The sequence below is a fragment of the Eumetopias jubatus genome, unplaced genomic scaffold, assembly GCF_037043125.1.
Source record: "Eumetopias jubatus isolate StellerSeaLion01/CBP00866 unplaced genomic scaffold, mEumJub1_p1.0 scaffold_1, whole genome shotgun sequence".
Lineage (NCBI taxonomy): Eukaryota > Metazoa > Chordata > Mammalia > Carnivora > Otariidae > Eumetopias > Eumetopias jubatus.
Window position 1 is genome coordinate 70,520,997 of NW_028274807.1, and position 25,468 is coordinate 70,546,464.

The 25,468-nt window shown below is 41.1% G+C and overlaps 2 protein-coding genes across 4 annotated transcripts in view; both read right to left on the minus strand.

The window, feature by feature from the left end:
- PCYT1A (phosphate cytidylyltransferase 1A, choline) overlaps positions 1–289 on the minus strand; it is a 50,002-nt gene extending 49,713 nt beyond the window's left edge. Inside the window, exon 1 of the mRNA XM_028101021.2 lies at positions 209–289. The gene's annotated coding sequence lies outside the window, so the exon portion shown is untranslated. The remainder of the gene's footprint in view (positions 1–208) is intronic.
- DYNLT2B (dynein light chain Tctex-type 2B) lies at positions 215–22,918 on the minus strand. Of its 3 annotated transcripts, none has more exons than XM_028101024.1 (5): positions 22,689–22,918; positions 19,444–19,577; positions 14,485–14,554; positions 4,275–4,338; positions 215–302 (listed from the first exon to the last, which is right to left on the minus strand). In XM_028101024.1, exons 1-5 carry the CDS (start codon positions 22,805–22,807, stop codon positions 285–287), a joined length of 405 nt encoding a protein of 134 aa, XP_027956825.1. In that variant the 5' UTR covers positions 22,808–22,918; the 3' UTR covers positions 215–284. The 3 variants fall into 3 exon arrangements, with proteins under 3 accessions (XP_027956825.1, XP_027956824.1, XP_087881051.1); XM_028101023.1 differs by lacking the exon at positions 215–302 and adding an exon at positions 1,261–1,406; XM_088024925.1 differs by lacking the exon at positions 215–302 and adding an exon at positions 1,761–2,017.
- Positions 22,919–25,468: the final 2,550 nt, after the last annotated feature.

Genomic DNA, 25,468 nt, shown 5'->3' on the forward strand with positions numbered 1-25,468 from the left:
TCATCCCCGTCCCCGGCGTCTGGCGCAGGGCAGGTGGCCCTGACGCCTTCCGCCGGGGACCCGTCGGCCTGCGGCCGCTTCACCACAGCGCCAACTTTGCCCTGCTTGCTCACGTAGGGAGAATTCCTGTCCGTCAGCCCAGCCCTGTGGTGACCTGTAGCAGGTCCCAAAGCCTCGTTTCTGGTATTTCTGACCCAGGTTGGCTCACCGAAAAATGATCAATAGGAATCAACCGCGGGCTAGTTGAGCAGGAGTGCATTCAAGGGAGGCCAGCTGGTGGGGAATCACATGTTGCAGGGTATCTGGTAAAGAGAAAAGTTTTCCTTTGCTAAAATGAACCTTTAGAGGGGTCCCTTTTGATTCCGTAGATGCAAGACGAGCAAATACCCAATGGGAGTTACGGGAGGGAAATGTAAAAGAACTTTAAATGTATTTATTACTATTCTTTGTCTACATGCTTGACTTGAAAGTGGCTGAGAAAAAAAGTGGATGGATACACTTAGGACTGCTGAGGAGCCGCCAGAGAGAAACAGGATTTAAGTTGTAACCCTTTCTCTTTTGCATTTCAAATAGTTACTTGAACGGCCTGGAAACTAAGGTGTTTCAAGTTAGGGCTGCTAGCCAGGGGACTACAAGGGGAACATCACTACAAAGAGAGTGGGAGCTTGGATAGTACCCAGAATAATCTCAGAGTCTTAAGGGACAGCTGATTTCATACACAACTTGGACACTGTCCCTAACACTACGGCAGACCCTGGAGAAAATGTGCGTTTAACCTAATCAGCTGTGTAAGGTGTAGGATAGCAATAGCTAAGCGGAAACTCTGGATGAGAGATAAAGACAACAATTCAAAATGTACAAAAAACCTTTATGCACAAATAAATTCATCTCAGTGTTATTTATAATAGTGAAAAAATAATAATCCCTTAATAAGGAAATGGCAACGATAACCAATGGTATTACCTAGTGGAGTAAGTGCAGCTATTAAATTATGCTTATGAAAATCATAATGGAAATAAAATGACAAACACTGCACATGACACTATGAGAAGTGAAAAATCAGGGTACAAAATTGTGTATAATGATTTTTTTTAAACCCTGAAAATAAGCACTGGTAGAAAATATACCCAAATATTTACAATTGGTTAGCTTGAACAATCGAAATACGAATTTTCCCCACTTTCCAAATACAATAAGAACATGTTACAACAAAATCAAAACACTAAAATATAAGGCCTAAAACTGAATAGACTCAGCTGCCAAAATGCCAAATTATCTTTATTTTGTTGAGATATTTAACAATATAAAAAAAATGTATATTTCTTCATGGTCATATTTTTACCCAACTTTTCAAAGATTCAATAGTAGAAACAGCCGAATGCCGCTACAACACAGAATAAACTGTCCTAAAAAGCAAACAAAACAGAAAACACACACAAATCCAGAAGGTTAGTACTAATGAAGGGCTAAGGGCAGCAAAGGCAATTGAAATGAACATCATCTCAGATCTTTGCCAGTTTTCAATCATGAAGGTTTTTTCCTTCTTCAATATACAAAGGATTTCCAGAATATAGCTATAAAGTTGCTTGCTTCAGGGTAACTACAAAATTGCTTGCTCAAAGGGTAGGATGGGTAAAGAATTAGATTTTCTGAAGGTAGAAGTAAAATGCAAACTAATGAGCTTTATGTAATTTCATATTCAAAAAATAAGTATTTACATTTTTCCTGATTTATCACAGAAATAACAATTATGAAATGCTTTGAGTTTCTTGGAGTAAATGCATAACTATATTATAACATCGCAGATAAAAATAACAGCATCTTGGGGTGCCTGGGTGGCTTAGTCAGTTAGGCATGAACTCTTGATTTTGACTCAGGTCATGATCCCAAGATCATGAGATGGAGCCCCACCTTGGGCTCTGCGCTCCGCAGGGAGTCTGCTCAAGATTCTCTTTCTCTCCTTCTGCCCCTTCCCCTGTGCGTTCTTGTTCTCTCTCTCTCTCTCAAATAAATAAATCTAAAAAAAAACATAACAGCACCTTGTCATAAATTCTGGGTAAGGGCAAATGGTCTCTGGGTGTTTGTTCTTAATTGATAAAATTCATTTATCTATCTTTTTAGAAAGATTTTATTTATTTATTTGAGAGAGAATGAGAGAGAGAGAGCACATGGGGGGGGGGGTCAGAGGGCGAAGCAGACTCCCCGCTGAGCAGGGAGCCCGATGCGGGACTGGATCCAGGGGCTCCAGGATCATGACCTGAGCCAAAGGCAGTCGCTTAACCAACTAAGCCACCCAGGTACCCCATTTATCTATCTTTTAACTCAGAATCACAAAATGCTTCCCAGATCCCAGTTAAACTTCTTAAAACACTTTTTAGGTAATTATTATAGGAGTTCCACCTGCCTCAGTGACTCCTTTGAGACCAACAAATCTCACCTCCAGCCTGGTACTACTTGGAGAAAACAACCTAAACTCAAGTACCTGATTACTAACCAAAGCAAAATTCTTTGGTTAAGCCCAAGTCCCTGCCTGCTTGGGTGGGAGAACCATGAACTGTGTTCCACAACAGTGCTATCTGTAGTGAGAAACTTGTTTTTGTTTTCATTTTACTTTCCAGGCCCTTATGGACTGATACTTTTGTAAAATACAATAAAAACTGGTAAGTAGGAAAATGGGATGAAAAAAGAAACATACAAAATATAGCCTAAACTTTTTACAATTAGATTTAATCAATATAAAATTACTTTGTCAAATTCCTGTAAGAGTTTCTAAACTCTTACACTATTTATGCACTTCTCTCATGAAGGATCTGTAAACACACAGCTCAAGGACTGGCACTGGTCTGTGGATCCCACTTTGGCTGTTCTACAGCACCGCCCAGAGCTCTCCATGTCTGTCTTATTCAAAATTTTATCCCTCGCATCTCTAGAGGAGGCTGGCACCTAATGGGAGCTCAGAATATTTGCTGAATGAATGAACTGCATTGTATAAGGACTCAATAACTCCAAAAAGCAGGAAAAACCATCACCTTAGCTTGACCCTTCCCCTAGAGAGCTGATAAATGGGATTTACATAGTACTTCCTACTAGTCAGCCCTTGATCCCTAAGGGAGTTGAATATAAAATGAAACTGGTAGGACCACAGAATTTTAGAGCTAAAAGGTGTCTTAAGATCATTACCATAAGCAGCTTCCAAACCTGGCAGTAAGCATAATCATGTGGGTAACTTTTTAAAAAATTCAGAATCACTGATTTAACACCAGACTTATTTGATCAGAATCTACTTGAGTAGGGTCTTGGCATCTGTATTTTAAATAAGTTCCCCAAATTATTTTTAGGCAGCCACAGCCTTCTTTGGGAAAATCTAGTACAGCTTCCCAATGTTACTGATACAATCAGAGAAAAGTCCAATGACACCTGAAGTCATTCAATTAGTAAGTTACAGAGCTGGAAATGGAACCCCTCTCCTAATTAACTCAACCAAGTTTTTGTTCTATTTTACTATACTTTAATTCTGAGTCTACTAATTCACAACCTAGGAGCATTTGGATAGAGAAAGGGATCATTTCTGGAAGCAAGTAAAACAGCATATGATTAAAATATATAAAACATTCAGCCAATAGTGGACCATGTTTAAATGAAATCTCTTTAAAAATTTCTCTTTATTTTTGCTTAGTTTTGAGAAATAGCTTTAAGATAAAATAATTTTATTACTGAATGAAAATCACCTTTGCTCATGAATCCCTGCCACCCCAATTTCTTTTCTTTTCTTTTTTTTTTTAAAGACTTTATTTATTTGAGAGAGACAGAGCACAAGTTGCGGGCAAAGGCAGAGGTAGAGGGAGAAGCAGAATCCCTGCTGAGCAGGGAGCCTGATTCAGGATTCGATCCCAGGACCCTGAGATGATGACCTGAGCCGAAGGCAGACACTTAACCGACTGAGCCACCCAGGCAACCCCCCTGCCAACCCAATTTCGTTAGAGTTAGCCAATGCCACATGTCTGTTAGCATTAAATAAACAATATGATATTCTCAAAATCAAACTTGTGAAGAGTTATATCGTGTGTACACCTACAAGTCTCCTCGGCTATCAGCAGCACATTAGATTTCTTCTGCTTTAGTAACACAGTAAAGAAGAGTAAAATCATTTCATCCAGAAGGAGTCTAAGACAGACATCTAAAACTGAAGTGGCCTTATATCTTAATAATATTAATTTGACTTGGAATGTCCACATGTCCTTGGAAAGGAAAAAAAGGCTTCCAAATAGACTTACATTCATGAAAACGTCGTGAGTGTAGTTGTCAGTGTCAGCATCCCAGAAACAGCGAGCAGCCATGCTGAAAAGTCAAAGAATGAAGAATTATAAATAATATAGCAAGGATATGACCTGTATCTATTTGCCATGAGCAAAAGTTTTCCTTGATACTCTTTTTTAACTTAAATTAAATTAGCCAACATATAATACATCTAGTTTTTGATGCAGTGTTCAATGATTCATCAGTTGCATATAACACCCAGCGCTCATCAGATCTCATGCCCTCCTTAATGCCCATCACCCAGTTACCCGTTCTCCCCCATCCCCCTCCCTTCCACCACCCTCAGTTTGTTTCCTGGAGTCAAGAGTCTTTCATGGTTTGTCTCCCTCTCTGATTTCTTCTCATTCACTTTTCTTCCCTTCCCCTATGGTCCTCTGTGTTATTTCCTTGATACATTCTTATTGATCAGTGCTTCCAAACCTTTTCACAGGTTAGCACACAGAAAATCCTATTTGTACAGCAGAATATACTGGGTGAACTAGAAGGGACTGGAATCACAGATGTAACTGGAGGCGACAGCCCAGGGACTCTTAACAACCTTCAGACTCCGACAGCTGTCTGACAGTTTAAGTGGTCAATACCTTGAGTCTTTGGTATTTTGGGTGGGAAGCTGTTATAGATTACTTCAGCCAAGATATTTTTGTTTAACTTTTAGAGGGAATAATACCTAAGACTTTCGACTGAAATCCTGCACAATAATATAAAAAAGTAGGTCTGGAAAGGACCAAATAGATTATTTAGTCCAACGTGATTATTTTGTAGAGTTCCAAAAAAGAAAGGGACAAACTCTGAACCAGAACTCAATCTTCTAACTAGCTCTAAACCCAGTATTCTCTCTACAGAATTGCTACACTACCTCTGAATTCTCAAATTAGCCATTCTCTCCCCAAATCGTGAGTAAGAAAGAATGTTAGGCAAAATAAAAGCCAATTAGAAAATGGAAACAGGGGCACCTGCGTGGCTCAGTTGTTAAGTGTCTGCCTTCGGCTCAGGTCATGATCCCAGGGTCCTGGGATCGAGCCCCGCATCGGTTCCCTGCTCGGCAGGGAGCCTGCTTCTCCCTCTCCCTCTCCCCCTGCTTGTGTTCCCTCTCTCAATGTGTCTCTCTCTGTCAAATTAAAAAAAAAAAAAAATGGAAACAATTTATGAGGCACCTGGCTGGCTCAGTTGGTGTAGTATGCAAATCTTGATCTTGGGGTTGCGGGTTTGAGACCCATGTTGGGTGTAGAGATTACTTAAAAATAAAATTTTTAAAATAAATAAATAAATAAAGGAAACAAATGCACAGTAGTAAGTGGTAAAGGAAATCATAGTATTTCATGGCAATGAAATTCTATGCAGCCCTTAAAGAGATATTTTACAAAAGACTTACCAAAACGTTTACAAACTTCACAAAAAATGAAAATATGTTTACAATACGATGTTAAGTGAAAAAAGTAATTACAAATGTTTTACACTTTTAGTAAATGTATGTATGAGTCATCATTAACATTTATTGAGCACTTATTTTGTACCAGCCACTGGTCTAAGTGCTTTACATGTATTAACTCACTTAATCCTATGAAGTAAGTACTATTTTTTAAAAAAGATTTCATTTATTTATTTTAGAGAGAGAGGGAGAGCAGGGAGAAGAGCAGAGGGAGAGGGACAAGCAGACTCAGTGCTGCCTGCAGAGCCCTACATGGGGCTGGATCCCACGACCGAGATCATGACCTGAGCCGAAAACAAGAGTTGGCCACTTAACTGACTGAGCCACCCAGGTGCCCCTGTGAAGTCCACACTATTATTATACCCATTTAATAAATATGGAAACTGAGTATCAGAGAAATTAAGTAAACTTGCCAAGGTCAAACAGTGACAAAGTTTGGCTTTGAACCTAAGCAGTTCAGCTTCAAGTTATAAAGATACACATATATCATAATGATACTGGTTCTTTTTTTTTTTTTTTTTTAAACTAGGCTTCATGCCCAGTATGGAGCCCAATACGGGGCTTGAACTCACAACCCTGAGATCAAGACCCGCGCTATCAAGAGTCGGACATGCCTAACTGACTGAGTCACCCAGGTGCCCCCGGTTCAATTTTTGAAAGTGTCTTTTTTTTTTTTTTTAAGTTTTGCATAGAAGAACTCTCCCGTCCTAATATTTCACACATTCTTTTTTTTTTAAGATTTTATTTATTTATTTGACAGAGAGAGAGAGAATACAAGCAGGGGGAGTGGGAGAGGGAGAAGCAGACTTCCCGCAGAGCAGGGAGCCCAATGTGGGGCTTAATCCCAGGACCCTGGTATCATGACCTGAGCCGAAGGCAGACGTTTAACAACTGAGCCACCCAGGTGCCCCTATTTTACACATCCTTAAGTCAAAAAAGTTCCACCTATTTCCAAACTGCAACAGTAACAATGTGAAATAAAATTAACCTACTTAATTTATCACCAACAAGTATTTATTTAGCAACTACTATATGTCCAAAAACAATAAAATCTGTCTTAATCCTCAATCCCCAGTTTAATTAGGTGAAAAAAATTAACACACACAAAGAATAAGATAATATACAGTTGATGCTAATTTATAGGTTATCAGGATTCAAAAGAATTGTAAAGCCTGTCTAGTACAAGTCCAAGTCGTGTAACATTTGAATGAAATTTGTAGACGTGCTACAGAATTTAGAGAATTTAGACAGGAGAAAAAGCCAAAAAACACTTCACAAAAGGAAGTGGTACTTAAGCTGAGTAGAACCAAGTGAAGGCAGGAATATAAAAATTTACTTAACAAACATTTGTTGAGGGCCTATTATATATGAAGGAAAGTGCTAGGTGCAAATGATACAAAGATGCATAAAACACAATCCTTGCCTTCAAAATGCAGTCTATATTTTATGCCATTTGCCAATAAAAGGAACCAGGGCTCCTCAGAGAAATGACCAATTCTGGGTGTAGGGCTAGAAATGTGTAAGATAAACCTGAGACTTCTGGGTCACACCCAAAGCCTGGGCTATACAGGAAAAAAAAATGCTATATTTAAGTATATATATTTGTGTCAAAAGGACTCAGAAGTATGATGGAACGGTCTGTAGCAGGCCAATGTTCCCACCAAGATTAATTAGCAAACCTGGGTAAAATGAATCAGAATGCAGCTGAAACAAGTAAGACTAGGGTAACCAAAATTCCAGAGAGAGGTGAGCTGCAAGGAGGTAAGCTGATATCCTGCATCCGAATTCTCCCTGGGACATTTGCCAAATCAAGGCACAGGTTTAGAAGCTAAAAATCGAGGCTTTGCCCAGCTAGAGAACCAATTACTCAGGGAAAAAGAAACCAGCAAGACTGCAGACAGACTTGCAAGGCTAGGGAGATAAAATTGGAGACTTGAGGGACCAAAAGAAGAAAGTAGAACTGAGCCTGTCACACGGCAGGTTTTCCCCTCAAGACGTGCGGAATTCTGAAACTGAAAGCCAAGTGTCGTAGACAAAATAATGGCCCTCTCAGTCCTAATCCCCAAAGCCTGTGAATAGGTTACCTTATACGGCAAAAATAAATAAATAAGTAAAAAGAGTTTTACAGATATATGATTAAGGATCCTGAAATGGGAAGAGTATCCTGGATTATCCAGGTGGGTTCAATGTAATCACAAGGGTCCTTATAAAAGAAAGGTGGTGGGAGAGTCAGAGAAATATTTGAAGATGCTATGCTGCTGGCTTTGAAGATGGAAGAAGGGTTTATAAGCTAAAGCATGCAAGCAATCTCTAGAAGCTGGAAGAGGCAAAGGAGTAGATTCTCCCCTAGAACCTCCAGAAGGAATGCAGTCCTTCTAATACCTTGATTTTAGCTGAATGAAACCCATTTTGGATTTATGATCTCCAGAAATGTAACATAATATTTTTATATGCCACTTGGTTTGTGATAATTTTTTTAAGTTTATTTACTTATTTATTTATTGTCATCTCTACACCCAACGTGAGGCTCAAACTCATAATCCTGAGATCAAGAGTCACACTCTCTTCCAACTGAACCAGCTAGGTGCCCATGATAATTTTTTACAGCAGCAACAGGAAACCAATACACTAAGGAAAAAACTTTGAAGTAAAGAGTAGTTTTATACTGAGGAGACAAGTATAAAAGTCGGTACCTGATGGGGTGGGGTCTCAATGAACGTTCCAGGTTCTTAGTTGAAAGATCTGGAGGGCTACATTCAAGAAAGAAGGGTGAACTGAAGGTAGAGGGAGCCTTGAATCAAAATTGCCACCTAACCTCAACTCTGCTTAGTACCTGACTGGATTAAGGTAAGCAGTCCGTAGTCTACCTGAATGGAAAAGGAAAGCGTAAACTTTCTCTGGAAGAAAATAATGTTATCTGGAGGTTCTACAATTTTTTGACACAATGTCCAAGATTTAAACCAGGCATGCTGAGAGACAGAGTCACCTAAAGGATTATCAAGAAAAAAAAAAAAAAATCAATGGAAACAGAATCACACATGATCCAGATACGAGAATAAGCAGACAATGGCTTTAAAGTAACTGCTATGGGGCGCGTGGGTGGCTCAATTGGTTGGGCCGCTGCCTTCGGCTCAGGTCATGATCCCAGGGTCCCGGGATCGAGCCCCGCATCGGCCTCCCTGCTCAGCAGGGCGTCTGCTTCTCCTTCTCCCTCTGCCTGCCACTCTCCCTGCTTGTGCTCTCTCTGTGTCAAATACATAAATAAAATCTTTGAAAAAAAGTTAAAAAATAAAATAAATAAAATAAAATAACTGCTATGACCAAAATGTAAAAAGGGAGGAGAGAGGAAGGATGAAGAACATAGATAAAAAGTCATTTCACTGGCCTCCCTGACTGCAACTGGCGGGTCCAGGAGGTGAGGCAGCATGCATGGTGCTACAGGGTGGTGGTCAGAGCTGTGACCAGAGCATTTGTGAAATGCACAAAAGCGCAAAGCCTGAAGAGGAGGAACATGAGGACATTCTGGATTAATCGAATTACAGCTGCCTCCCAGGAACACGGCTTGAAGTACCCAGCATTCATTGTCAATTTAATTAAGTGCCAGGTAGAGCTCAACAGTAAAGGACTTGTGGATATAGCCATCTGCGAACCAAAGACTTTTAAATCTTTGGCTGCTTTGGGCAAAAGGAGGTGACAGGAAGGATTTGCTGCTGCCTTGGGCCATCAGAAGGAGCCTGAAAGCATATTTCCCAGAGTGGTGCAGTACCAGTGAAGGGGGATTCCAATACTGCCTGCCCTTTGCAGTTGAGTGTCTCAGGAAAAGGTTTTTTTCCCCCCGATGATCACAATAACTAAAACAGGGGCTAAAAACTATTTGTCAACCGTATGTAAGTTTGATCAGCAACTGTCTTAATTTACATTTGGGTAACAGACATGAAAGAAAGGCCCCTTTTTCCCTCATTGGGACAGATTCAGAAATCTCTTACACAAATTCTTAAAATAAACTCATGCCTGGGTGCCTCAGTTGATTTCGCTAGAGAATCAGAATCTACAAAAAAGAATTCAATGGATATTCTAAACCTGAAAAACATAACAACTGATACTAAGAATTCAGTCAGTGGATTGAATAACAGATGAGACATAACAGAAAAGAGAATTAGTCAACTGAAAGGTCAGTAGGAAAATATCCAAAAGGAAGCAAGAGAGAAAAAAAACAAAAACTCAGGGAAGAGCATAAGCGACATGTGTAAAAAGAGCATCTCAATCTAAATACAGGTGATTGGAATCCAGAGAGGACCGCGGACCGTGGACAGCAGACAGAGCAGAAGCAATACTCAGAAAGTTGATGGCCACACCTAGTGCCCAAATGTTAGTTTCTAATGCCATTCTCCAATAAAATGAACCAGAGCTCCTTGGGAAAATGGCTAATTATAGGGCTGGGGCAGGGAACAAATAAGATGAAGCATCTCTTAGTGCCAATACGTAAGGAAGTGCTCACAAAGACCCACAACAGGGGCATCTGGGTGCCTTAGTTGGTTAAGTGTCTGACTCTTGATTTCAGCTAAGGTCACGATCTTGGGGTTGTGAGATCAAGCTCTGCATTCAGTGTAGAGTCTGCTTAGGGATTCTTTCTCTCTCTCTCTCTTTCCCTCTACCCACACCCCCACACACACTCATGCTCTCTCACTCTCTCTCTTTCTCTCTCTCTAAAATAAATAAATCTTTAAAAAAAAAAAAACACCCCACAATAGTTGGGTATACCAAAGGGACACAAGAGGCAATTGAAAGAGTGGCCAATGGCCGAAGTTTAGAACATTGAGCAATGAAATAAATAAGGTAGTACTAGATTATAATCTAAAGTATAAAACTCCCGAAAATAAATAAATAAATAGAACAATTAGCAAATGCAAGAATGTAGGAAACTCGACAGGACAACCCAATTTCTTCAACAATTAAATGGCAAGGTAAAATTTGCAATGACGTGGATGGAACTGGAGGGTGTTATGCTGAGTGAAATAAGTCAATCAGGGAAAGACATGTATCATATGACCTCACTGATATGAGGAATTCTTAATCTCAGGAAACAACCTGAGGGTTGCTGGAGTAGTGGGGGGTGGGAGGGATGGGGTGGCTGGGTGATAGACATTGGGTAGGGTATGTGCTATGGTGAGCGCTGTGAATTGTGCAAGACTGTTGAATCACAGATCTGTACTTCTGAAACAAATAATGCAATATATGTTAAGAAAAAAGAAAAAGAACAAGATAGCAGGAGGGGAAGAATGAAGGGGAGTAAGTCGGAGGGGGAGACGAACCATGAGAGACGATGGGCTCTGAAAAACAAACTGAGGGTTCTAGAGGGGAGGGGGGTGGGGGATGCGTTAACCTGATGATGGGTATTAAAGAGGGCACATTCTGCGTGGAGCACTGGGTGTTATGCACAAACAATGAATCATGGAACACTACATCAAAAACTAATGATGTAATGTATGGTAATTAACATAACAATAAAAAATTAAAAAATAAAAAAAAGAAATTACAGAACTCTCTATAGTGTATTACAGTCCTTATCTATAGTAAGTGCTATATAAAAATTATTATTGAGCAAAATGAAGGGGCATGTGGCAGATTTGGGGTTCACCGCTTTTTGGACATGCCATTCTTTATGGACAAAACAGGGAATTTAGGATAGTTAAAAACCTGAATTTTCCACCCTACCATGCAACTGGGATTCTGTACATGATTTAGGTTCCACCAGTCATATGTGCTTATACAAGCCTGAAAAAGAACTGAATTACTTGAGGAGGATGGCAAGGGGCAGAAAGTTTCTATTTTGGTAATGTACATCAGCAGAAGTTGTGTCATTCTGGTGTTGACAGCTTCTCAGTAAAGCACTCGGCTTTCTAATTTGACAGCCACCCAGTTATGGCAAAGGTAACTTGTAATAGAGCCAGTGGCCACAGGAGCAGTTTATTGGATCTGCAAATCATGGTAGAGGCAGCAGCTCCCTTGACCTTGTTCTGTGCCATGGTTTTGGGAGTTTTCCTAAAAGTTTAGCTGGCAGTCCTTTTTTCATTTTTTCTGAGAGTATTTTAAACTCTTCCTAATAACACTGTGAGCTGTTGATAACAATAAATTCTTTTCTTCTTAAACTAAAAATAAATAAAAAAAATAAAAATAAAAATAAATGGCAAGGTAAAAAAGAGAGAAAGAGAAAGAAAACAATACATTAAAAGAAATTTAAGAGATGTATCAACTAAATGCAGTCTGTGGCCTTTATCTGGATGCTGTTCTGAACAAATTGTAAACAAAAATATATAAACACATAAATACATATACACAAATACACATACATACACATATACAGTTGATCCTTGAACCACTTGGGTTTGAACTGTACAGGTCCACTTATATGCAGATGTTTTTTCAATAAATACAGTACTGTAAATATATGTTCCCTTCCTTATGATTTTCTTAATATTTTTTTCTCTAGCTTATTGTAAAAATATAGTATATAATATCTACGTAAAATATGTGTTAATTGACTGTTTATGTTATGAGTAAGGCTTCCAGTCAACAGCGGGCTATTAATAAATTTTGGGGGAGTCAAAGCTATATGCATATATAAAAAGCACCCCTAACCCCCACATTGTGCACGAGAGTCAACTGTATATGAGACAAATGGGGACATCTGAACACTAACTGAATATTGTATAATATTAAGGATCAACAATATTTTAGATGTGATGATACATTATTATGTTAAAAGGGTCCTTATATTTTAAGAGATATTGTATACTGTTGTATTTACAAATGAAATGGTATGATGAGTGGAATTTGTTTCAAAATAATCTGGTGGGACAGGGAGAGTAGGTTCTGGTACAGGTATAAATAAACATCTGTACGTGCTGATAAACTTTGAAGCTAAGTAACAGAAAAAATGGGAGGTCTTTAGTCCCTGTACCTTTGCACATGTTTGAAATTTTAGATGATAAAAGTTTTTAGAAGAGGACGGGGGCGGGCTTGAATGCTATGCTTTAGAGTTTGGCCTTGTCACATTTAACAAAGTGAATCATAACCAGTTGAAGGAGTTTATATTTGACAGTGTTTAAAATAAACTCTAAAGAGTTTATGGAAAGAAAATGAGGTTATTTTGGAAAGACTGGTCTGGTATACAAAATGAATTATAAAGGAGAGAGACCAGAGTCTGGCAATGAGGATAAGGGGCTGCTAAGTAAGCCTGGCATCCAGCTTACAGTGCATGTGGTGGGAGAGAGTAATGGCTCACTATGACAAAAGAGGACTTCAAGGTTTTAAGCCAGAGTTAAAACAGAACCTTTGTAATACTGTGAAAGACAGAGAAATTGAAATGGCAGGCTGACTGAAGGAGAAGAAGGGAGAAGAAATTTGCAACTGTATTTGAACATGTTGAATCTAAAGTGATAAGGTAGTAAAGTATTTCTTTATGTCTTTGAGGCAAGAAAATCTCCTGAAGCCTTTTGACCAAATGGTAGGGGGCACCATGGTAAGGAGTACTGTGCCAGAAGTCAGAAGGCCAGGCTCTATTAGTTTATCTGACACCAGCCAGATACATACTTTGGAGCAAATCATACTCATCCTCGAAAGTGTCATCTATAATAAGGGGAGTAGACACTAGAAAATACCCATAATCCCTTCCAAATCTTAACATTCTGTAGTAAAAATTCTCAGTGATAATATGTACAAGGTATTTTTAAAATTCATTTAACAAATACTTTAATAATACTTTCTTATAAAATATTATACTCAGTACTGTTTGCAAAGGGAAACAGGAGATTAACAGTTTGGCATAGGGAAAGACGGGAAATACACATTTTGAATTCACCAATACATGAACAACAGTTTGAGGTCATGAGAATGAATGAGTTCATTGAGAAAGCATTGAAAAGAGCAGAAGAACAAGAAGTGAGCCTTGAAGAATGCTCACAGCTGGCGATGTAAGGGAGAAAGAAGAACCAGGAAAGGAAAGAGTTAGAAAAACAGAAGAGAAACAAGTTAGATAAATGACATCAGAGCCAAAAGAAACTGGAATGAATATTAAGAAATAGAAGCGCAGGAGGTGCCTGGGTGGCTCAGTCAGTTAAAGGTCCGTCTTTGGCTCAGGTCATGATCCCAGGGTCCTGGGATGGAGCCCTGCGTCGGGCTCCCTGCTCAGCAGGGAGTCTGCTTCTCCCTCTGCCACGTGCTCTCTCTCTCTCTCTCTCTCTCTGAAATGGGTAAATAAAATCTTTTTTAAAAATTATTTTAAAAAAGAAATAGAAGACCAGGCCAAGAACAAGAGCTAAGAAAGGACTACTAAATATGCTAATAAGTAGGTCTCAGACAATTTTAAAGAAATTCATTTGGAATGATAGGAACAAAAACCAGGCAAGAAGGAATTTAGGGAGAAAAAAAAAAGAAGGAATTGAGGAAGAAACATACATACATACTACCATACTCGACTTAGGAGCATATATACATAAACCCTAAAAGATCTATTGGCCTATGGGTACTACGAAAAGTGAGTTACCTTGAGGAGCTCACCCACACTGTCAAATCACACTGTTCAGTGCTGGTAACTTTTGAGTTCACAGCTGCATTTTGTTATACTGTCTTTTCCTCTCACTCTTACAAAGACACAATCTTACTGGATTGTCAGGAGGATGAATACCTAATAAGAAACATTTGAGAATAAAAACAAGAAGGAAAAACCAGCTACTCACAATACTCCTTCACCTCTTTGTTCTCCAATCACTACTTGTACCACCATTTTGTATCGGTCAAATCCCATTTCTAGAAAGAAAAATAAGAAAGTTACCTATAAGTAAAACTGGTAAAGTTATTTCATGAAGGTAAATGTGCCTAGAAATGGACATAGGCATTCAGTCCACAGGCACTGACTGAGTAGGATAAGCTTGGGAGTCAAAAAGACTTGAGGACAAATCTTACTTTGGTAAGTCAGTCAGTCAGCTTGCCAAGTGTGTAACCTTAGATAAGCTGTTCACCTTTTTGGCTTAAGTCTTCCTCATCTGTTAAACAGGAATATTACTACCTACCTCCTGGGGGATGTTGACCTTAAAAATAAAACTTGTCAGTCATTTTACCAGCAAAAAAAAAAAAAGGGGGGGTTTATTCAGAAAGGGCAGAGAATTGTAATTCAGGACATGAAAGCTATAGTAAGGGGCACCTGGGTGGCTCAGATGGTTAAGCATCTGCCTTCGGCTCAGGTCATGATCCCAGGGTCCTGGGATCGAGTCCTGCATGGGGCTCCCTGCTCAGCAGGGAGACTGCTTCTCCCTCTGCCTCTCTCTCTGTCTCTTATGAATAAATAAATAAAGTCTTTAAAAAAAGAAAGAAAGAAAGCTATAGCAAAACCATAGGCAAGTCCAGAGAACAAAGAAGCTGATTCTTTTTTTTTAATTTTATTTTAAGATTTTATTTATTTATTCATGAGAGACAGAGGGGGAGAGAGAGAGAGAGAAGAAGAGGGAGAAGGAGGCTCCCAAGGAGCAGGGAGCCCGATGCAGGACTCGATCCCAAGACCCCGGGATCATGACCTGAGTCAAAGGTAGATGCTTAACCATCTGAGCCACCCAGGCGCCTGAAGCTGATTCTTTTATAGAGGAAAAGAGGAGTTTGGGAAGGCTGTTATAAACAAAAAGTCCATTGAAATAATCCAGGAGTTGGAAATGTAGTGGCTTTTCATTGCCTGAATTGTGACAGTCTCTCATTGGCAGGGCTGTTGCCGGGCGAGGAGAAAATCTCTCTTCCTCCTGCTGGGGTAATAAAAATATAGGCTTCTTCCTGTTGGGTTGATAAGGAGTTCAACGGTATTAGTGCTCCCCTTCTGGCCTCCCAACTCCATTTTAGTGAAGCTTCCCTTTACTATTTTCACAAGTAACATGTAGAGCATCTAGAACAGTATTGATACATACTAGTTTCCAAATAGATCTCAGCTTCCTTTCTCTCCTACTCTAAGTGAGGTACTGGTAGGGAATCAAAACTCAGAGGAAATAAGACACTCTTCTTGGGACACCTGGGTGGCTCAGTCAGTTGAGCGTCCGCCTTCGGCTCAGGTCACGATCCCGGGGTCCTGGGATTGAGTCCGGCATCGGGCTCCCTGCTCAGTGGGGAGCCTGCTTCTCCCTCTGCCTGCAGCTCTCCCTGCTTGTGCGCGCTCTCTCTCCGATAAATAAATAAATAAAATCTTTAAAAAAATAAATAAATAAAAATAAAATCTTTAAAAAAAAGTAAAATCTTAAAAAAAAAAAGATACTATTCTTGCCTTAAAGAACACATAGTAGTTGAGAAGACAAACATGAAGAATAAAATGAAAAAGCAACATATTAATAATTCCAAGAGTAGCATGTACAAGGTATATAGGAACACAGAGCTGGGCAGTGGGGAAGGGATGACCAGAAGAGACTTCTTGGAGGATGTGATAAATGAGCTGAGTCTTGAAAGACAAGTAGGAATTTACCAGGCAGACAATGTCTCCATTCTATGGAGAGGGAATAGCATGCAAAGGCATAGAGTATGGGGTATTTAGAAAACTGTAAGCTGTTTAGTAAGGGAGAAAAGAAAACAACAACATAAGATACTGGAGTATAATGGTATGGCCCAGCACAACTCTTCTGCTTCCCCAGAAACTATACTGCTAAAGCAGCAAAATCCTGAAAATTCTCACTAACACCAAATCTGGAGAGAAGAAAACTGAATGGGCATCTTTTCTAACAAAGGAATAGTGGAAAGAGTTGGAGGAGGGGGAAAAAAAAAGGAAAGGAAATGGACAAAGCTGAAACATAGCCAATTCTCTCTGATCACAGTAAAGGCTCCAGGATTATACAGTAAATTAGGCAAACAATTTGAAGACTACAGGTCCCTTCCCAGGTGAGACATGACCCTTAATTCAGGATACTTAACAAAATCTCAGGAGACGGAGCCCAAAACACTGCAACAGCACCACAGAGCTTCCTCCTTTCTCTACCCATTTCTCTTCCTCCTTTTCTGATACCCATGCCAGCTAGAATATTAAAGACTCAGCCCTTCAATTATAGTTCTGAGGGAAAAAAATAAAATAATCTCAGATATAGTGGGAGAGTACAAAAGAAATCACCCAAACCATGTCAGAGCAATTATAAAAAGAGCAAATGAAAAGATCTGTAAACCATACCACATCAGTGTAAAATGGAAAGAAGCTGACTGGCAATATGCAAAAATGAAGAAGAACAAACGAAAGAATAACAAGAAACAAACAAACAAAATACTGTTTAAAAGATAAAAACAAAAAAGAAAAGAAAAACCCTCAACCTAGGAGATAATATAAACCAAGGAACAAAGAGAAATTCTTCACAACTGATGCACAGTATAGAACAACATAAGCTCATAAATTCAACAAAATAAGAAGTCAATCAGATTATAAACAGAAAGATGAAAAGGACGATCACAGCCCTAAGTGCAGACCTAATAAATTAAAAAGGGCAAGGGACAGAACAGACACAAATGAAAATTGAATTACTGGCTTAAGATAACCACAAGTAAATATCAAAGGAAAGGGAAGAAAGTATGGCACAGAAAAGCTAAGGAAGATAAAGATGATTCAACATATCCGTATTTGTTGTCCTAAAGAAGAGAACCTAATGAATGGAACAGGAAATGTTTTCAGAGATACAAGAAAATTTTCCTAATTTGGAAAAAATAAAATCCACAGGTTGAAAGATAAAAAACGCTCACTATCAAGTGATATTCTAAAAAAGCTATTGAGCATCAGGTTTTAAGGATGGGATTCTTTAGGCAGAGGACATCAGGTGGCCTTAGATTTCTCTACAGTAACATTCAATGCCAGAAGACAATGAAACAAAGTCTACAACATTCTCAAGAAAGTAAGTTATTACCTCAAAATATTATATTCATCCAAAATATATTCTGGTTTAAAGGCAAAAGGCAGACATCCTCAAACATGAAAGAACCCAGAGAATGTAACATTTCTGAGCCCTTCCCGAAAAAACTTAGAACAAAATCTCATCGGGTAAGAACTTAACCAAAATAAAGAACTCATCGATGCAAATGGCATGATAAAAGGATTAAATAGTGAGCAATCATTCCATTTAAATAAGGAATGAATGCAAAAAAGAAACAGATATATAAGCATATACACAGAATGAATGCTATACCACTAGGCGAAATAGGTCTATAATATCCCATTGTTATTAAGGTATTTATTTATCTGTATATAAACATAGAAAAGAGGTCTGATATGATGTTCACCTAATATTAATGATTATCATTAAATATTGATATTTAATGTGGTGGTGGCATGATTTTCTAATTTTATTTTTCCACACTATTTGAAGGTATTTATTATGGACATGTATCTTTTTCACAATAATTTTAACAGTGAATTTTCAGGAAAAGTAAAAATAGGGGCACCTGGCTGGCTCAGTCGGTTAAGTGTCTGCCTTCGGCTCAGGTCATGATCTCAGGGTCCTGGGATCAAATCCCAAGTTAGGTTCCCTGCTCAGTGCGGAGTCTGCTTTTCCCTCTCCCTCTGGCCCTCTCTCCACTCATGCTCTATTTCTCTCAAGTAAACAACAAAAAAAAAACTCTTTAAAAAAGTGAAAATAAAAATGCTAATATACAAACAGTAGTTAATTCTGGGTGCTAGAAATACATAGAATTGCTATTTTCTTCTCTGTACTCATATATTTTTTTAATTCCTAAAAATTAAAACAAATTAAGAAAAAGAAAAAAGTACACCAAAATACTAAATAGTAACTACCCTTGGGTAATGGAATTTTATATAATTTTAAAAAAATTAAATGTGTACTTTTCTAGGTGGCCTAGGTTAGTACAATGAAAATGTATTACTATTACACAGACATTTTCTTCCCTCCAAAAAATGTTCTATTTTTAAAAAGGCAGAAAGAAAGGACTTTTCAGATGGTAGAACATTATTAACAAAAGAGGGGAACCTGGGTGGTGCAGTTAGTTAAGCGTCTGACTCTTGGTTTCAGTTCAGGTCATGATCTCATGGTCATGAGAATAGTGCCCCTCCTCCAGCTCCAGAGTCAGCTGGAGTCGGCTTAAGGACTCTCTCCCTCTCTCGCTGCCCCTCCCCCCTCCCCAGCTGGTGCATGCATGCTCTCTTGCGCACGCTCTCTCTCTCAAATAAATAAATAAATCTTTAATAAATCTTTCAAAAAGAGAGAGAGACAGAGACAAAGAGAACAGGGAGAAAAAGCATGAGGTGTGTTCTATAGATGTAGAGAGCTTAGCAAGAGTGGACAGTTGAGTCTGGTGACTAGTTAAGGACTCAGCTGGAGAGATGGGCTGAGGTCAGACAGTGAGGGTATGAATGATAGGCTACGGAATTGAGATGTTGGTGAGAAAGACAACCAAGAATGATGGGAGAAAGGAGCCCTTGTAACTTCTGGTCTTTTCCGTACTGGAATTTCTCAGATAGTGCATGCATACAATGTTCTATTTCATATCTTTAACTTTCCCACTATCTGCAAAAACCTACATGAGTAAAAGTTACCAAATAACTGAGAAGACTAGACATTGAAGAAAAATTGTGTTTAAAACAATCCACAGCTTACGGCCATTATTTAAAGATAGGGAAGGAGACAAATGAATAAAACTGAATGTTTGAAGGGAACATTTCTAATTACCACCACAATTACCTTTCAATTTGTCTTTAATGGTTTCTGATAAACGTTTTGTGAGCTGAGGCATTTCTTCTGGAGAGTATTCAGCATTTGCCAGTTCCTCCTTCAGCACAGCATGGATACATTCTTTAACCACAGAGGGTCTGAACCTAAATGAAATAGTTTAAAACATCTAATTGGTAACTCCAAAACTTCAATTTACCTTCACAGCTCAACTGACCCCAGCTTTTTTCCCTAGAACAATTTAGTTCTTCTTTTTCATACTTTTTATTATAAAAATGACATACACAACTTAAGAAAACAAGTTATATTCCTGATTTATACCTACAGCCTGGACCTTTCCCCTGAATTTCAGACCACATATTCCAACACGTATTCCATCTGGATGTCTCATGGACGACTCAAAAGTTCATACATCTAACACTGAACTTCTGTCTCCTCTCTCCAAAACTATCTTGGCCAATGGTAACTCCATTCTTCCAGTTGCTCAGGCCAAAAACCTTGAGGTCAGTCTTGCTGACTTCTCTCTCACAAACTACATCCTGGGTCATGAGCAAATTTTATCAGTTCTACCTTCGGAATAATCTAAAATTCAATCACTCACCACCCCACCGCCACCAGCTTGCTCCAAGCTATCGTTACCTCCTGCCTGGATTATAACAGCTCTACACGTCTCTCTGTCTCTGCCTTTGTCCCCATATCCTGTGGGACTTAGCAACTAGACTGGTCCTGTTAAAATGTATGCTGGGGGCGCCTGGGTGGCTCAGTTGTTTAAGCGACTGCCTTTGGCTCAGGTCATGATCCTGGAGTCCCGGGATCGAGTCCCACATCGGGCTCCCTGCTGAGCAGGGAGTCTGCTTCTCCCTCTGACTCTCCCCCCTCTCATGTGCTCTCTCTCTCTCTCTCATTCTCTTTCAAATAAATAAATAAATCTTTTTAATAAATAAATCCTTTTTTTTAAATAAATAAATAAATAAAATGTATGCTGGATCACAGCACTCCTCTATTCAAAATATCCCAAATGCTTGGGGCGCTTGGATGGCTCAGTTAAGCATCTGCCTTCAGCTCAGGTCATGATCCCAGGATCCTGGGATCAAGCCCCACGACAGGCTCCCTGCTCAGCGGGGAATCTGCTTCTCCCTCTCCCTCTGCTCATGCTCGCTCGCTGTCTCTCAAATAAATAAATAAAATCTTTAAAAAAAAAAATCCCAAATGCTTCCCACCTCACTCAGAGTAAAAGCAGCATCCTAACTGTGACTTGCACAGCCCCATATGACCTACCCTATCACACTCTCTGACCTTGTTTTCTACTACTTTTCTGCTAGGTCTCTCCACTCCAGTCACACTGGTCTTCCCTATGTTCTTTGACCACACCAGGCACGACAACCTCAGTGCTTCCGCACTTGCTGTTAACCTCTGCCTGAAGTTCAAGTCTCATTCTATATGCATAGCTACCTCCCTCACTTCTTTCAAGTCTTTATTCAAAAGTTACTTTCCCTAGCCACCTTCTCTAAAACTTCAAATTGCCCTTCTACCACATCACTTTATATCTCACTTCCTGGTACTCATTACTATCTCATACACTATATGAGATACGTAAGTTCACTTACGTATTTATCTTGTTTGTTGTCCTTCTACAGCTAGAACATAAGCTCCATGAGCGCAGGGATTTCTATCTGCTTTGTTCACTGTTATCTCCCCATTTCTTAGAACAGCACCCAGCACATGGTAGACAATAAATACTTTTGGAAGAAATGGATTATTGAATAAATGAAGACCGAGAAAAAAAATCTCCCCTAATTTCACCACCCTAAAATACATTCACATTTTAGTTGTATTTATCATTTTCTGGGCTATATATTCTCTCAATTGATTTGTCTATTATGTACCAACTGACCAGAATGTTTTAGGTTTTGAGCTTATAATGTGGCATAATATTTGGTAGCCCTAGTGGTCCCTTCTTACTTTTTTTGGTTGGAGGGGGTTCCTTTTTTTAATTTAAATTCTGAAGCAACCCTTATCACTTTTTAATAGTATTTTCTTTGCTCTCTTGCCTGGTTATTCTTACAGATGAACTTTAGAATCATCGACAAATTTCCAGGATTTGATCTGTTCTAAAAGGGTTTTTCTATTGACAAATATACTGTATCTTAAGGGCTCTACCCCTTAAGCCTTTCTCATTTTCAGCGAAATGTCAAAAGTTTTCTTCAAACAAATCACAAATAATCTCATAGGATTATTCCTACATAATATATTAATTTTGTTCTGCTTTTGTTCTGTTTTACAACGGAAATGCAGGCAAATGGCAATCTATGCATTTAGAAACTTTTACCAAGATAACTGAACATACCTTTTTATGTCCGTTTTACCCACCAGAAAACTACTGCATGAAAATTTTTTTTATCACATTCTAACCAAAGTTCCTGGCTTCCAGTATTTGCCAACCATTTGATTCAGCAATCTGGTTTCAAGCAACGGAGGAGCTTTTTTTAATTTAATTTTTTATCTTGTGGAAATAAAGGGAGTGATGGGCCCTACAGCCCTAGCGGACTGTCCTCTGCACTAGACTGTGTACTTTAATTCTGGGAAGGTATCGCGGCGTTGGGCCAAGAACATCCAGATGGTAACTGGGTAAGACTTTGTATGCATACAGGTCCCGTTCCCTGCCGAGCAGCAAGCGTATTCTGGCACACGTATGCACACAGTAACCCTCGAAAATGGGTGAACCGGACTGGATGCAAGGCGCTGCTTTACCGCTCTTCTCTGTATTCCACCCATTTCTTTTCCTCTGCCCACGTCCCGGGTCTCCTAGAGCCAACCATTCCCACTGCGCTAGCCTTAGGCCCTCCCAGCCTCTAACACTGCAACTGCGGATCCGGTCCTCAAACGCCCAGAGCAGCTGGAAGCTCAAGAAAGATAGCAACCCACCTTCTCGGCTCGCCCCTTGTCTCCAGCCCCGGCCCACCCCCTCCCTGCCCCGCCCCTAAGTCTCCAGACCAGCCCCACCCTCCTCCCTTCCCGGCTCGATTCCAACCCAGTACCTTCCTCGGTCCCCCTCAGCCCGCCCCATCCTCTCCAGCCCCGCTCCGCCCCTCCCTCCCCAGCCCCGCTCCGCCCCTCTCCAGTCCCGCCCCGCCCACCCCGCGGGTCCTCACCGCCCCCCGCCCCGCACTTTCCCGACGGGCAGGCTTGCAGGCGAGCTCTGCCCGCCTGACCCAGTGCTGGTAGGACGCCCCCACCACAACCCGTCCGTTACCCGCCTTTGCTGGAAAATGGGCCGCAGAATATAGGTATTCTCGGACTCCGCTGCGTTCTTCTCAGCCTCAGGCAACCCGTCGGCTGTGCCCATAGAGAAGGACGCTGGGGTGGACGAAGTCATGGCTAGGGCTTCTTGGCTTGGTGTATCGCGGTGAAGGCCTGGCGGGTTGCAGCAGGGAGCTGGGAAACCGTCGCCAGGGTAACAGGGCCTCCCTGGGCCCTGTGTGTTGCGGCTGCGCGCTCCCAGCCGAGCGCCCCCCCACCCCCGCGCCTGCGCACCGGCTGCTGGGCGGGAACTGGTCGAGCAAGAGCTACGATGACTTTGGCCTAAGGCGGGTGCAGCCCTATGGGGATTCCAAAGCACTTTTTTTTTTTTTAAGATTTTATTTATTTATTTGACACAGAGAGAGATAGCGAGAGCAGGAACACAAGCAGGGGGAGTGGGAGAGAGAGAGAGGGAGAAGCAGGCTTCCCTCTGAGCAGAGAGCTGACTCGGGGCTCCATCCCAGGACCCTGGGATCATGACCTGAGCCGTAGGCAGACGCGTAAGGTGAGCCACCCAGGCGCCCCCCAAAGCACTTTAAAGCGCGTCAGGTTTTATTAACCGCACCACAATTTTAAGAAATTGACGCGGAACCTGAGGCCCATTGAGGTTTCCAAGCATCTAAGGCTATTGAGTGGCAGGGCCCTGACTCTAAATAAAGCGTCTTCAGGCTGTAGCCTGTGGGCAAGTGCAGCCTTCATTTCTTTATGCACTTTTGAGCGGGTTTTATATTTTAAATGGTCGGGGGAAAAAAATCAAAAGATTAGTCCATGACACGTGAAACCTACACGTGAAATTAAAATTTCAGTATCCGTAAAGTTCTCTTGTAACATAGCTATGCCCACTTGCACATTGTGTGGCCACATTTGCGCTGTCATCGGTAGAATTTAGCAATTACAACAGAAACCATATGGCCCTTAAAGTCTAAACTTTATCTGACCCTTTACAGAAAAACTTCGCAGTGCCCTGCTCTAGTCCATAACCACCAACCCCCAGTTCCCCCAGCCTCACCTACACTCCTGGATCCAGTGCAAAATTCAGAAAAGAGCAGATTTCAGGTGTATTCCCCACTTACGAGCACCAGTTTCTGGTCCTGTTTGGGAAAACCATATTATCCTGGCCTCTACCAGCTTCAAAAACTAGGAAAAGGGGCGCCTGGGTGGCTCAGTTGGTTAAGCAGCTGCCTTCAGCTCAGGTCATGATTCCAGGGTCCTGGAATCAAGCCCCCCATCAGGCACCCTGCTCAGTGTGGAGTCTGCTTCTCCCTCTCGCTCTGCCCTCCCCCCACTCGTGCTCTATCTCTCTCTCTCTCTCTCTCTCAAATAAATAAATAGGATCTTAAAAAAATAAAATAAGAAATTCCCCCAATATCCATCCAGGCTTCCTATTGGTTGGGTTAACAAATTGCCAAACTTCCTCCTCTAAGATGGAAAGGGAGTAGTTTCTATAAAAGTATACCTTTGCAAGTTCCAGTAGAGACTAATTTTACTATTCCAGGTTTTGGCTTACAATGTGTTTTTTGGTAATATAGCCTAAATTGGTCTCCCTGATGCCAGTAAACTCCCAGGAACTTCACCTTCCCAGCCTGCCCTTCTCTTTGTCTCCAGAATGGCTTTCCTTTGTCACTGCTCTGCTTGAAATCTTTCGGTGGTTCTTTATGACCATCTCCCCAGCATTCACTGCAATAGGACCTTTCGTGATCTGGCTGGGTTGCTGAACCTTCCTCCTGGCACTGGCCAGCGGACAGAGGTCTGTGTGCCCAAAACCTGGTTGGAAGCCAAGCCCAGAGCCAGATGTAGCTTTCATTTGAGGAGAAGAAACTACGGTGAAAGCCCATTCTGAGTGTGAGGTGGCCCTGGGATGTAGGGAGAAGGAAGGGGATGCAGTGTCCTCTGATCGCATAGAGGGCAGCCAACAACCAGGTGTAGGACTATGGAGCCCACGGTGGAATGAACGCAGAGCTCCCTCTTCACCCATTCCCCTCCCCACCCCTGTTTTCCTCTCCCTTCCCCCCCACCCTTCCCCTGGTAACAGAGGACTTCTGTATTCTGGAGGCATCTGGTGCTTCGACGGCTCTTCCCTGACCTGGGACAGTGCTGGGGTCCAGGGGACCATGGAGGGGATACAGCAGCACCTGGGCCCACACACTCCCTGCCTGGCTTTGTCCCCTCTGTGGCTCCAGAGCCCCAGGTTCTCTAATTCATTCCCTGCACTTGGCCACTACCTCTTCTCTTGCCAGTACCCGTCTCCCTGTTTCTTCCCAGGCTGCTCCTGCCTGCTTCATCCTGTTCCCTGCCCATCAAACTTTCCCACCCGGATCTCCTTTACTCCACTCCTGACTCTGCTCACCATCCAGCACTACCTCCTGACCGAGATCCTGAAGTGGGAGAGAGGGAGGTGCTCTGCTCTCCACGTACCACGTGAGAAGCCGCTGTGGCACCACAGTTCTCCATCCTGTGTCTCCCCTCCATGCCTTAGGATGTGCTGTTTCCTCTGCTGGAGAATCCCTTCCTCCCCTCTTTGCTGGGCTAACTATTTCAAGAATCAGCTCAGACGCAAGGGGTGCCTTCCTTGATCTCTCACAGACCCCCTCCTTGGAGGTTCACTGATCCTCTGAACTCTCTCTGTGTCCTGTTGACCTCTAACATGGCCCTTACCATAGGACATTGAAATTATTCGTAGATGTGTTTGTTCCCCTAACCTGATCATGAGCTCTTCAAGGACAAGGCAGGGTCCAAG